This window comes from Musca vetustissima, unplaced genomic scaffold (assembly GCF_032173495.1).
Source record: "Musca vetustissima isolate MV318-11 ecotype Yass unplaced genomic scaffold, APGP_CSIRO_Mvet_v1 utg10292, whole genome shotgun sequence".
Taxonomy (NCBI): domain Eukaryota; kingdom Metazoa; phylum Arthropoda; class Insecta; order Diptera; family Muscidae; genus Musca; species Musca vetustissima.
The window spans coordinates 45,892-60,970 of NW_026880106.1; the positions used below are offsets into that span (position 1 = coordinate 45,892).

Here is a 15,079-nt window from a genome sequence, read left to right on the forward strand (position 1 = left end):
TCAACAAAATTTTAACAGAATCCGTTCATATAAGTACGAAAAGTTAACTAAACTTCACTCGATATTATTACAAAGAACAAGATGGAGATACACTAGTTTTTAAAAATAAAAATGTATAGGTCTGTCATTCGTTTTACATTAAAATATAGAAATTTTATTAAACTAAAAGAGAGGATGAGGTCAAACCATTGTTATGTTATTTAAATCAAATGGATGTAAAAAAACATTGTTCTTCATCAAGTTTTAGTTTAAGTACTTAGCTCGAGCCTCCTCAATTACTAAACAAAGAATTAAGCCTAAATTGATCTAATAAGTTCAGTTTTGCATGTCATATACTTCTATCGCAAATTGCATTCATTTGTTAAACTATTAATTATAAGTCTAAGTTAAAACTAACCCTTGGCATGACCGTTAAGAACCAATTGTTTATTCGAAACTCCGCTAGGCTGCTTTGATTTGTAACCGGAACAGTCCTCTATAATAAAAATACAAAAATATAAGAATAATGGACCCAAATGTATATTGAGAACAGAAACGAAATACCGAAGAAATTTGTTAGTTAAATCACAGAGCTGAAATTTTAAACATTTTAAATTTTACAGTAATAAGTTTGGATTAGTAGTTAAGTACTCTTTGTGACTAACAAGTCTAATAGCTTCTGCATACAAAAAGTAATAAATAATACAAAACACATTTCATTGAGTTCGTAAAATGAGGTATGTAAAGAAACAAGTTTTAGCTCATACAAAGAAAAAAAAAAACAAACTCGCCGCCTCGTTGATATACTAATAATAGCATGATAGTTTGTTATTTTACATGTAAATAAATTAACATTTACGAGGATGCACCGTTTTGTCCATTAACATGATTGCAATTTTCCTTACCATGTAAAGAATGGCAAAATTTTTTCGTGATACTCCAATCCTCTTTCAAGGATAAATTAAACATGGAATAATCTGGATCGCCTGTAACCTCCTTCACTATGTTTAAGAATTTTGGCAGACAATTTAGTAAAGCCTCGCCAGATAGTGAAGAATACGTTTCCAAGAGAATTAATCCCTTGCACCTGTAACAAGTATTACACATTTAATAGTAAGTGTCATAAAACATGTCAATACTCTGAGGTCTCTTACCTTGGGTGACTGGGTTCCTTATATATGTCCAATTGGAAATATTGATTATTGACTAAGAAACAGCGACGCTTCTTGTAAATCGTAAAGTGAGCATCATCACGCTGAGCTAATAAATTTATGTAATCACGCTGAGTCAATTGTGTTTTTACCTCGATACGAGATTGACCATGTACATTTGGTCGACGGATTGTGTGTATATAGCTCCAGTGATTATTCTGTCCGCGCTTACGAAGTCTTGCCTGGACTTTAGGCCCAGAAGACTGTAAGTAGTGATGTTCAACATCGAAATCTTGGAACGGAGGAAATTCCGAATCGGGTGGCAAGGTGGCAACTGTAAAATAATAATTCAGTTAATATACCAATTTGTCGCTGTCGTTGCCGAGTTTGTGACTTACCCAAAAATTTGAGTTTTCTAGAGGTCGCTTGTAGACGATCACCTATATCAATACCTAGTTTTTGACAAACGCTTTCTATCATGCGATTCATTTTTGTCTCGAAATTTGTAGAGTTATCAATAACATCGAAATAAGGATGTCCAACCCAAGCTGCGGCCGATTTATAATCAAGTTCACGAGCCAATTCGACGCCTTCGGACCGACACGCGTGTTCCTTTAAAAAAGATACAAAAAACATTAATCTCCAGCCTAAACATTTATTTAAACTAAATTCAATGCCCAAAGATGCTAGCAATAAAGCGTAACTAAGGATAATCCTTTTTAATTCATTGTTATTACCTTAAATAGCTTTTTCATTTTCTTTGAAAACAAAAGAACAAAATTATTTAATTCAAAACAATATTGCTAACATTATATTTAAATGAGTATGGCGCCTCCAACTACAATCTATTTCTCATTGAATTTTCGGTCATGTGTCTCATAGTAATACTTACTTCGGTGGTGTAAAACTCTTCTGCACCATTAGCTGCTGACACCAAGTGCAAAATTTGATTGTAACGGTTGTCTCGCATTTCAATAGGATTCCAATTGTTGGACGCCATCATTTTCTCCCACTTTTCTTTGGAAATATCTGCAATTATTAGTAGACATAATCATTTAGATGTGCCTATAGTGGGACATTATAATAGGACTTACATGCACTTGCATCCATTACTCCCCGATCACATATAATCAAACAGTTACGGGTACTGGATTTGCCTAATTCAAAATATGTATTTTCAATCTGTATCATTGTACGTATCAAGTTTTCTTGAAATTTGTATGCTACAAAGAAATTAAGATCAATTGCAAAAATATTAATAAAATAAAGGAGTTAAAATGTTATAATGCCGCCAAATAAAAACAATGAACACATAATTCAATGTTAGAATACAACAAAGCTTTTCTTGACAATGACACTGCTTGCTTATGCTTGAAATTTTCCTGTATTTGTCATTATGACGAAGACCAAAATAAAAAGAATATTTTATAATTGGTTAACAACTAGTTACAATCGACCAATTTTACAGCGAACGCAATATATATATATATAGCATAGAAATGTTTTTTTTTTCTGACACATTTTTCACCTGAATTGACTGTAATTCGGTATTTTGAGTCCTCATTGTGTAGTAAATCTTGTTATTGGAAATTATCAATACAGTCCCACTTTTTAGGATAGCCCCCGAATTTTTCGGTATTTTGGAGAGTTCTGCCAATTTGGCATTAATTTGCTACTGCGAATGCTTATTGAGTAGCATCTCTTTCTACCAAAAATATCCATATTGGACCACTCATTTGGATAGTCTCCATATAACGGTGAACCCAAATATTATTAAGTAGTGTGGGCACGTTTTCGAAATCATAGTCTCCATATAACGGTGAACCCAAATATTATTATGTAGTGTGAGAATGGTGGGCACGTTTTCGAAATCCTACAAACAAAAAATGTTTAAATAATGATCCATGTATAGGGGTAGACCCCATGAAACTGTTCCCCCAAAAATTCGGTATTTTGGGGAAATTAGAAACGTTTTTCAATCAAATTGACTTGACTGGTGGTAACCCCACTACCGGTATTTTGAGGATTTCAGACAGCCAAGCTTTATTTTCGTTATATGCAAGGTCCTAGTCCAACCAACCAGGGGGTCTCAGAATTTGTTATTTCGTTTTCGCCTGAAAGACTTGATTTAAGATATTTTCAATATCTCCATGAAGGTGGAAGAGTTTGGTCCGGCCGATCTTAATGACCTTTTAACTCTTTTTATGTATTGAAATTGATTTCAACCAATTTATTAACTTAAGAAATCATAGTAATGACCCTCAGTGTGGTTCTAATGGAAAATTCAAAGTAATGTATATTCCAGTAGAAAAAATACAACATATGTTGTAAATAATTATTCCTTTTATTTTAAAAGTTCATGCGTCTTTATATACATTCTTTTTCTCATTGAGTAATTTAGTATCAATAAATGGAACTACGCAACACGCAAAAATAAACGTAGAAACAATCTTTAATTGACAACAACTGCACAATATTAATAAATTAAGACACGTGAATTTCATTGAACGAAATCAGTCTTAATAATTCATTCATGTGAAAGTAAGTTTTTTTAATGACGTATGTTCAATAACATATCGTAAAACAATCAATATCGAGTATAAAGACATGTTTACGTTCTTGATTGAGCGTTAAAACGACGCCTTCCGCGAGTTAGGTATAACACTTGGTGTTTCTCTTAATAACTCTGTGATTGTGTATTTACAATCATGTTTACATCCCATTTTGTATTAGTGAATTCCGATCAGATTGTTCAGCAATTAAAAATGAATACCATCCCAAAACTAACTCCGATTTGTCCGACAAAGCATCTTCTTTTGTATTAAAAAACACGTAAACGTCAGGGAATTAACTGGAGTAGACACAATGTAAAAGACGAACGAATGCATAGGAGTATTCATCAATTATTCATAAGCAATTCGTCCAGGCACTGAAAAGGTGACCCACCCGTTATTAATTTTTGACCTTTAAATGACACATGTTTGCTAACTGTAAATTGAGACAACAAGTCTGCACAATAATGGCATTTTACTACAGGTCTCTACTATCACCAACTGATTCCAGCTGACTACCATTCATATCATGATAGTTTGCCAATGATATTATTAATTAAAATCATTTAATTTTTATTAAATCTCTAGAAAAGTTTATATCTCTAGAAAAGTTGTAATTTTAAGATGCGAGATTGAAAACAAGGCATAGATATACCTATACTATGAACCATGGTACAATAACAAGAGGGAAGGTAACTTGACGAAATTAACAAAGTCAGATTTATAAGCCCTTTGTCTTTGCAGATGACATTTTCCTTTATTTGAATCTGGTTCTTCTGAATATAGCATAAACTCCCACTTATATAATATATCTAATCAAATGGTTCGTAATCAACTTCAAATTAATCCGTTTAAAACAAAATGTATAATTTTTCCATTCCAGAAATCGTCAGATACTTTATCCTGTACTGTATGTCAATAATGTTCGAATTGAATTTACTGATTCCCTGAAATATCTTGGAGTTATACTGGACTCCAATCTTAATTTTAAATTTCATATAAAAGCACCCTCAAACAAAATTTGTCTGATATTGAGAAGACGGTATATCCTCAGAGCATGTACCCCCAGATTTGTGAGGATTCGACTGGCTTTTTCCTTAATGATGATATTAATTATTACGGCATTGAAATTTATTCAGGAACTTGGTCATATTGATGAAATAGAAGGAATATTCAGGAAAATAATACGATATGTGTACTCTATTATTTGTTTTAAGCGCAATATTTAAATCGATATTCCTTTGGTTCACTCTTCAATTTATGAACATTCATATCTTGTTAGAGTCTATCTTATTTGGAACTATCGTTCCAACAGTCTTAAACTATTTTCATACTCTTATCATAAATTTAAGCAAAAACTAACGAGATAAATAAAAAAGGCTGATCGCTTATAGGGTTATCCCATGATTTTATTTATTTTTTTTTTTAAATTTTTATATACAATATTCATATGCCTGGGAGCCACTTATAAATATTATATTTTGATTTAATTTCTTTTTCGATTAAGTTCTAGTTATGAATTCTTTATTGCATAGAATCTAATCAAACAATACATATATAATAGACCTCTTAGTATTCCTTTGTGTTGATATTATAAATTAAAAAATTATCGCGAAAAATTAATGGAAATGGAATGCCAAGTCTTATCACAGTGTGGGGTTGAAATTTTGATCATAATCATATTTCTTCCGTAAATTCTAAAAGATTTTGCTCTCGAATACTGTAATGATGAATTTTGCACATAAAAGTATTGGTCATTTTGACTTGCTAAATATTGACCGATCTTCATCAAAACAGCGATGTCTATTGCTTGCTAAATCCCTTCCCCATGTAAAGTTTCGTGCTTTTCGGGTAATAATTGTAGACTCTATAGCGGCCAGAAAAACAGACAAAATAAAGTTTTTGGTCCATTTCATCGTTACGAAAAGCAATAGGGGTCAGAACCGGTACTACATGCAAAATTGTATGTCAATTGGTTCATAACTGTGACGTGTATCGTGTTTACAAATTATAATGTACAGACAGACACTAAAAGTGCTAAATTGGCTCCATTGCGCATAGCGACCAATTTCGTCGTTTTGACCGTATAAACTGTATTGGAATACGTTTCCTAGTGGTATAAATTAGCTATTTTGTTTTTGTTTCCTTTAATCTTATTATGGCTTGTTATGACCGATTACATAGCAGAACAGACGATAACTTGACACTTTGTCCTAATTAGATTAAACAATTACGACGTTATATCGAATATCTACAAGATGATTACTAAACAAATGTAAAAAATAAATACTATATTACTGTATAATGACAAATATGTGTAAGACAACTCTTATCCAAAAACGCTAAAGGAATCGATTGCCGTTATTCAATGTTATTTGAAAACAAGAATATCATAAGTTTGTTAATATACGATGTGATTGGAATTTCATTCTTTGTTCATTTTTCCAAATTGGAACTAATTCCAACATCTGATATTTTGCCATTCACTGAGTGTATGCAAATTTAGTATAGGTCGATGACCAATAAAATAATTACGACGAAGTTTATTCAAATTGATACAATATTAAATATTCATATTACTAGTTTAAAAACGAAATATGCTAATTTAAGTTTATACCATTTGTAAACATTAATATGATTATGTTTACTTGTATTTGTATACGAGATACACATGTTCAGAATTAATTTGAGACTTTATAGCTCCACCGAAATCGCCATTGCTATACATAATTTTATTTTCTCATTATGAATATTACACTAAATTCTCGGTCCCAAAGAGTTTATTATAAACTTGTTTTACTGTACATTCAAATAATGTTGTTGTTGGCATTTGTTTACCGAGTATTTGCCGCCTTCTACTTGTTTGCAAACGAAAGACATATATTCTATGCGATACATACTTTAAAATATTTAGACGTAAATATATGTACGTCTTGGTATGTGTGCACATACATATATAAGTTTCAAATCATTGGGTTGATTAAGAAGATAAATTATTGAAATAAAAATTTGATATATTAAAATTAAATCAATTTGTGTCTGTGTTTTTTTTTATATTTTAACCCAACCATATTATACGAACAGTAAATTCAACCTAATTCCTGTAAATACTCGATATGTATATGGCAAATTCTAGAAGGTTTTCTAATTTTGTACACAACAACGTATATAAAAATAAATTTGCGCTATTCACATTGTGTTCTCTGTGTGTTTATGTTTTCGTTTCAAAAGATAGCTAAGATAAGAAAATACAGAAATAATGCTCCCGTCCTATATTTTGTGCTCGATTACTTATTAATGTTTGTATATGAATGTATAATGGAAAAATGTATATGTGTATAAAATATAAAGCAAATGTGACATTAAATTAATAGCTTATATCCAATTAAATTTCGTAACGACGATGAAAATTGTAAATCTAAATTTCACGCGATATTTTTGACAACAAAGTATAACAATTAACAGTATATTATAAACTTAAATAAAATTAATATATAGTTTTTAACATTTACAGTCATGTAACAAATGTACTCGTAATACGTACATTAGGGTTATGACGGTTTTGCAACCTTTATCCCTGTATTATATTTTAATGTGTTTTTACGAAAGATTAGATAAAATCTTAATGATTAGGTGATTCTATTAAAAAAAAACTCACCCACGAAATCATTTAAAAGTGACATAGCAATCTGTATCTCACGAAATGGATTTAATTGGAAAACGGTATCAGCTCCCGTCACATATTCATTGATTTCTATGACCAATTTCTAATTTTGTTCTCATAAGTTATAAAAATTGTTACTTTTTTCCAACTTGGGTATGTATGATTAAAAATAAAAATTAACCTTTTTTAAGAAAACTAAATTACAATTTTTGTCATTAATAGGCAAATTCTCATTTATTCCCGATGCTGCAAATTATTTTTGAAAAAAACAAAACATAACCCTAATGTAGATATGTTAGTATGTCAGTATGTGCTCTTGCGAATTCTGCGTATTGCCAATACAAGTTATTTATGTTTCATGATATATGAAGCTGGGACATGCGGATTTCTTATTTTTTAAAAGAAAATCTAAAAGTTCGTTTCTGTAAAATACGAAACGAACGAACTCGAATGCCTTATTATCAAACCTCTACTTATATAAAAAAGTTGGTATTGATTCCAAACAATAATTAATAATATACTTTTCTAGCGAAATTAAAAAATGAGTTGCTACAAAAAAGTCTCGTGTTTGGATGTCATAATTCAAAAAATAAATATTGCTTTCATGCATTATGTAGCAGTGCTTTACATATAAAATGTGAACAAAATAGCGGTCTGCGCATTGGTATGTATACATACATGAATATAAATGTGAACGTAGACAAATTGACAAAAGTACGAAAGCATTATCTGTAGTTTTGTGAAGATATTACAATATAACAGATGTTTGGGAACAAAAGTGCAAATTGCAGTAACACAAACGTATGCCTTTCCTCTGTGTAGAGCGTTAGTACACTCACCTTCGCTGCCATTTGGTTTTGAGGCAGCGTTCGCCAAACATCGCGGACAAGATGCCGTCAGATCTATAAGACTGTGCTCCGGTGCGGCAAAAGGAAGATTTTTGTACGTAAAGGTTGATGGTGTTGAAGGTGCTAAATACGTAAAATTATTACCCAAGAATGTTAATACAAAAAAACGCAATCGATATCTTAAACAATTATCAGACAATAGCAAAATATAAGAAATATAAAACATGTGACACGAACCAGTCACTTTATATTGCCAAAAACGTTCTTATCATTTCCATTTTGGACGTGTACACAAATACACACTAACCTATTCTTATAATCATGATGGAAATTAATTTCGTGACACTGTCCTCGTGCCTGGTTAAAGAGATAGTCCGATAAGAAATAGCCCCATTTCGTTCTTGTTTCTAAATAAAATACCACACAACAAGAAAATGGGTGACGAACGAATGAAATTGTATGTCCCAATCATAACGAAAGTTTTACATTTATTTCGTACTACTTGAGTACATTACGCCAAGTCACATTTTGATATAGCAATACCTACCCCTTTATTCGATTGTACTTCCACAGACAATTTTTGTAATAGGTTATGTCATATAAAAAAACGGCAAATGTCAATTTGTATATATTTAGTCAAACAAATCAAACTTAATTAAATTATACGCAAACACGCAAAGTGAATTAGAAGAAGACAAATATCACAATTGACAAATTTTACTAACAATTATTTGGAAAGATAAGAAAAAGGTAAATAACTTTTTAAAGCACTGGAAATTGGCTTGTTATAAAAACAAAATTAAAACAGTAAAATTTTGTTGTTATTATGTAGATGTGTACGTTCAGCGGGATGACTACATATTTTTCTTTAATTATTAAATTTGCAGTTGCGTCTCTGACTTCTTGTATTCTATATTGAATTATTTGAAGCGTTCGTATGAAGAACATTAATTTGTAAACAATATTTTCTATAAACAAAAAATGAACATTAACGATTTACCTTCTTTTTCAGTGAGATCGGAAAACTTGACACCACCACTGTAAGCATAATGTGAAATATGTGCAATTTAGCAAAGTTAGCACCAAATTAATTAAAATGAAATATTACCTGAGTAGGACAGTAGCAGTTTCAGGTACTCTGAACACCTGAAAATATTAATTATAAAGTGCATAAATATTATATAAAGTTTAAAAAAAAACTAATAAAAATTTTCGCGCAACGATATTTCTAAAATACACATGTTGTAGTATTTTCCTGTTGCATTTTTAACAATCAATGTACATAACCCTACGGTCAATAACCGGATACATTTGTACCTTTTTTTGAATAAAAATGCTATAAAATTTTTAATTATGGAGATATTTGGATCAAATTTTGAGGAATCATTCATGAGGTATTTTCACACATAAACGAAGAAAAAAATTATAAATATTTTCCATATATATAATTTTTATAATTTTTTAAAGTTATTACCTACGTAGATCAATAACCGTGGTACATTTGTACCCATCCAAAGATAGCTCATTAAAAATTGGACTATCGTGAGGTTTCTTGTTTGAAATTAGTTATACGGATCTGATCTAGATGTAGGAACTCAAAATTATATATACATTAAAATAATATATACTTAAATCCGTGCTTAAATGATAATCTATCTAAAACAATCATAGTAAATTCGTTATAGCTTTCGAAAGGGTTAAGCTTTTTAGTTATTTTTTTATTGGGATCTTATTTAGGTGTTCCTCAACCCCTCTGCAAATTTTTGTGGCCCTAGACAACAAGGGGCCATTAGGACGACTCGTGGAAGTCAGAAACTACCCTGGTTTTCCCTTGGTATACAGGGACACGATAGTCCAATTTTTTAATGAGTTACAGAGCTATCTTTGGATGGGTACAAATGTACCACGGTTATTGATCTACGTATACTTTTTTGGCTATTGACCGTAGGGTTAAGAGACGCCCTGTCCTAATAATTGCATATGAATGGTTATATAGAAATTATATCACATGTGAATCATCATATGGATATATAGTTTATTTAATTTCAGTATATGGAAATACTAAAATAGGAATTCTTAAGATGACAATATCAATACATACGATTGACACGCGCGCGTTGCATAAAATTTGCAACACTAAAGTACTTTAAATAGTAATATAAACTAATCCAAAAATGAATATTTATGTTATGTTACTGTGTCGTAAATGTAAATACTACGGTCGAAAGTTTATAGTCGTAATTATACTCATTTTATTTGGGATTCAATATTAGCGTTTTTAATTCAATAAACATGTATTTTGTAATTAAAAAATTCACTCTTAAGTGTTTATGCTACATACCTTCCAACCGAGATTTTCGAAAAATGTGCACAGACGAGATTGGCCAGTTGTTTTGCCACCACAAGGACCTAGAAAGGAAAAGTAAAAAATTTAATATCGTTGTATGGTGTTAAAAATTCTAATTTTTTAAGAAGTTACTTTTTTATTTGATGGACCAACTCTACAAAAATTTAGATGATTATATAATTGTAAAAATCCATATGTTCATACAATTTCGAGGATATTTCCAAACAATTTATTTATTTAATTTTATTTCATAAACGAGAACCTAGCCCAAATGTCCATAAACAACAAACAATGTCCAACAACTCATATCATAAACAACAGTACATGAACTACTCCAAAAATTAATTAATTTAATTTAAATCACATAAAATTATTATTTAGGATTTCTATCCAAATTAAAAAAAAAATCATTTAGAGTACAGAGCGCTATAAATAACTTGGACTGTTCGCACAGATGGGTACTATACAAATATATATTGAATAGATCTAAAGTTTTATTTCTTTAGTTTTTTTCTTTTGATATGTGTTGTTGATTACAAAAATAATAACCATAAATGGTTAAAACACATAAGATATTAAATATAAGCGCATTAATATAAATAATTAGCAAACGCATTATCACACTAAATAACGAAATGATGTACATTAGGTTTTAGTATTCAAGGATTATTTCAATTTAAGTAAGGGAAGTTTGAAAACTTAAACCCCCATATATGCTAAATTACAATATTAATGTAAATATTTTTATAATTAGTTTTTACTTCAAATTCAACTATTACTATGGCATGCAATGCAATGCATGGCATGATATTGAATATAACAATAAGGGAAACCTTAAATGCCGGACAAATACTGCTAATCTATAAACATTCAGTGTTTATGTGAGAAGTTCGGCATAACTGAAATGGGATATGTACAGTGACGGCAAAAATAATAAAAAAAAGACATAACATGGTAGTTTGGATGCCTTTTTGTAGAAGTTCAAAAGCAGAGTTTCAATTTCTAGTTTCACTAATGGACTCCATACACTATACATCATGCCGTACAGCATTTATCATAGTATGTGTTATTTTTTGAAAGTTTATTTATGTATGTGTGACACACACAATGCCCCAGTAGAAAATACTCTCTTGCGTGACAATTTCATTGACGAAACGTTGACGAAATTTATGGAATTTTCATTCATGACTAAACACATGATATGTCGTCGAAAATGTCGTTCTTCTCGAAATATGAAAACAAAACAAAAATAGTCTGAATCGAGTGTACTATGAAATATTGACAGAAACGAAGAGAAAAATGTTTCTGAAAAAACATACATATAAGAAATTTAAGTTAACTTTAAATATATAAGAATTAAGAATCTCGGTTAAAATAGGTAAGTTTAACTGAATATATAATTATTTGTATCATTTCTTAAATGCTTTCTTTTGCTCTTAGGATGGGGCAAATAAATGACAATTGGTGAAATATTGTAAGTAATATCTGAAAGATGTTTCATATTTTAAAGCGTTTTAATGTTGTTGTTTCTTTACAGACGATGTTAAAATGGAGAAAATCATCTCGACAACTTATAATGCAATGTGTTTATTTATATTATTATAAACGTAAATGCAATGTTATATAATAAATTACATGCTATAAAAATATAAATTGAAAATGTATATATATATATTTTTATTTGAATTTTTAATGGGGTATGATTGATGACAATGGGTATTCAGTCGCCAACGACTGTGTAAACGACATAGTCGTCAACGAAAAGTAGGGAGTTTTGTCGCCGAAGTTGTCGTCAACGACAACTTCGCTTACCTTGTCGCCCAAGTTGTCTTGCATGAATACTGTGACACTTGTGTGAAAATTTCGTCAAGGATCTCACATTGTTGTCTGCAAAGTGTCTTCAAGGAATTGCCATTGTCTTGCACGATTCGTTAATGTTGTCTGCAAGACACTATCTACTGGGGCATGAAGAAAATCGAAATAGTTTTGATTTTGAAAATGAAACCCTATCAATCTGGTGAATAATAATCATTTTGAAAGTTGTCAGTAAATAATTTTGTGTACAAAATTAATAAAATAGTGACGGAATAAAAAAACAACTGAATTTACGACTCAAAATGCTATTTTTGTCCCAAAAACCGATTTTTTGGAATAGTGATTGAAGAGTTTGTCATACACTAGTCAATCTCACATATATAAAAAGGGGTTCATCGGCATGACGGCATGATGTATAGTGTATGGGACCCTTAACAGAACAAATGTAATTTTTACATGAAAAAAATAAGAGTAAATGACCTCTGGTAAAATTTTTTGACCACTATGTATGTTTCTTAAGAAAAAATTTGCGAGCATGCTGATTTTGAAAGACTCGTAACTTTATTTAAATTATATATTTTTCAGCCGGATTTTTTTTCATAGTTGTTAGAATTTAAAATTATTAGAAAATATTTGTAATTAGTTTATTTTTATGGATGCCGTCCTTAGGAACAAAAAAATTGTGATTTTTCTATAGTAGGCATATGGGTGAAAAACAAACACATTTTCGATCATTTTGGCTCAATATTGAGAAAACAGATTAAAAAAGTACTCCTAAGGCCGACTAATTTAGAAAAAATCAATTTTGAGTGAGTTTACACAATATTAGGGAGTTGTGTATAAGTCATGCCTAGTATTGAATAGCTGTATCCTAAAGTCGGCAGCAAAATTTATAATTGTAATATTTTCATAAAATAAATCAATTAATTTTACTTTTTGGCGCAATAAAGATAGAAATGTATTTTAAGAAAAAACAACTAAGAAAGAAATGTATTTAAAAAAAAAACTTTTATTAAAGAAAATAATAAAAACATTCATTCATATACAATATTTCTTCAATTACAATACGACATGCCGACAATTGGAAACTAGTGCCGGATATTCACAAAAAAGCACCATTTTACTTAATTGTTAATTTGCTCAATGTCCATGCAAAATAATTCAAAATTTGTTTATGCCATCGAGAAGTAAACAAAATTTCGAAACTAATGAAACTTACTACAACATAATGGAAAATTGCACCCAGAATGCCGGAAAATTTAAAATACGTAAATCCTTATAGTGCCGATATATCAAGTTGTTTTGAAATTAAACAAAAATTACACCTTGGCACAGATTGTATGACTTTTATAAACAAAATCAGTTTCGATTATTGTTAGAAATATCTTAAAAAATAATTTGAAGTGATTTTTTCGTAAGTATTGTTATCTTGAATCCAAAAAAGGTTAAATAACACTAATTGCCGCTATTGTTGTTTTCAAGAAAAAATATATCGTTATAATCAGGCCGTTCAGACAATCAGCGTTTAAATTTTAAAACTTGTACCAAAAACACTATTTTACTCAATTAACAAATGCCTAAATGACGCACAGATCTAAAGCAGACATTGTTCAACGTCGCGATACAAATCCCACCGACATGATTTGCTTTCGTTTGGTACAGTGGTCGCTGGGTTAATAATCCCTTGCCGAGTTGGACTTTTGTTGTTCGTGGGATCGTGCAAGTATTGTTGTTGATTTTCTTGAACACTCAAAGAGTTAAAGTACATCAATTACCGCTAATGTTGTTTTCCGCAAGAAAAAATATCGTTTTAATCAGTGTGAAAATAAAAAAAGAAAACAATCCGTGTCCGGGTCCTATACAAGACTAGTACCAAAAACACTATTTTACTCAATATACCAATTATACGAATTTAATACAAAATGATGAACCAATTTTATGTATTCCTTTATAATTTAAACGTTTGTAGAATTTCTAAACCTTCAATTTTAATCATGCTCGGTATTATTTTTAGCAGTTCTACAATCATATGTATAGCGCGAAAGTACAAAACAAATCTTATTAAATTTCACTGTATACATTGAAGATATATTATATTCTGAATAATTTCATTTGTTGCATCTACAAATTTCACAAATGTAAACACCACAACAATAGTGATACTGTGTGTAACAAGTAGTCAGCCTATGACCTTGACATTGAAAAACTGCATTGAATGAATAAAAGGTTGGCTGCAGTAATGCAAAAGAGAACGAGGAATATACTATGTAAACAGATAATTTCTTATGTATCACACAAATACATCCGCTTATGAGGAAAATTGAAAATAAAATAGACATTGCAACTCTTACCTCCTGTAAGAACAATTTTGTAGACACGCTTCTCCAACTGCCCGTTGCTCATTTTCTGAAGCTTGAGACTTTTTTGGGGATTCTCTAGCCTTGTTTCTTTGGTGGGCCCATTTGTGTTGCCGTTTTCTTTGGATGCCATTTCTTGTGATTCTTTCTTGCTGGATTCTGTTGTTGCCATCATCATAAATTCACTTCCGCCCCGCGTTCTCAGGTTATACTAAGTTGTAGTGTTGTGATTAATCTCCGCTTTGGTTTTGTCTGGGCAGCTTTTGAGGTTAGTACGTTACGTAGACTGATTTTTTTCTTTTTGTTAGAGAAAAATGTACCGTTGCTTGTTAATATTCCATGTCAAACGTTCGCGGGACAAACTAC

At 30.5% G+C, this 15,079-nt stretch overlaps 1 protein-coding gene across 1 annotated transcript; it reads right to left on the reverse strand.

Moving 5' to 3' along the window:
• Window positions 1–382: 382 nt before the first annotated feature.
• LOC133325490 (TRPL translocation defect protein 14) lies at window positions 383–14,789 on the reverse strand. The gene is made up of 10 exons (XM_061534233.1): window positions 14,708–14,789; window positions 10,536–10,603; window positions 9,303–9,340; window positions 9,195–9,232; window positions 2,225–2,353; window positions 2,023–2,159; window positions 1,529–1,742; window positions 1,134–1,464; window positions 885–1,066; window positions 383–475 (listed from the first exon to the last, which is right to left on the reverse strand). Exons 1-10 carry the CDS (start codon window positions 14,757–14,759, stop codon window positions 393–395), a joined length of 1,272 nt encoding a protein of 423 aa, XP_061390217.1. The 5' UTR covers window positions 14,760–14,789; the 3' UTR covers window positions 383–392.
• Between the last annotated feature and the right edge of the window lie 290 nt (window positions 14,790–15,079).

Coding starts and splice junctions, on each gene's coding strand:
- LOC133325490 (XM_061534233.1), bottom strand. CDS start 14,759: ATGAGCAACGGGCAGTTGGAGAAGCGTGTCTACAAAATTGTTCTTACA. Junction 1,743..2,022: donor AAGAGTTTTACACCACCGAA/GTAAGTATTACT, acceptor TCTTTTTTAAAG/GAACACGCGTGTCGGTCCGA. Junction 476..884: donor ATTTTGCCATTCTTTACATG/GTAAGGAAAATT, acceptor TTTTTATTATAG/AGGACTGTTCCGGTTACAAA.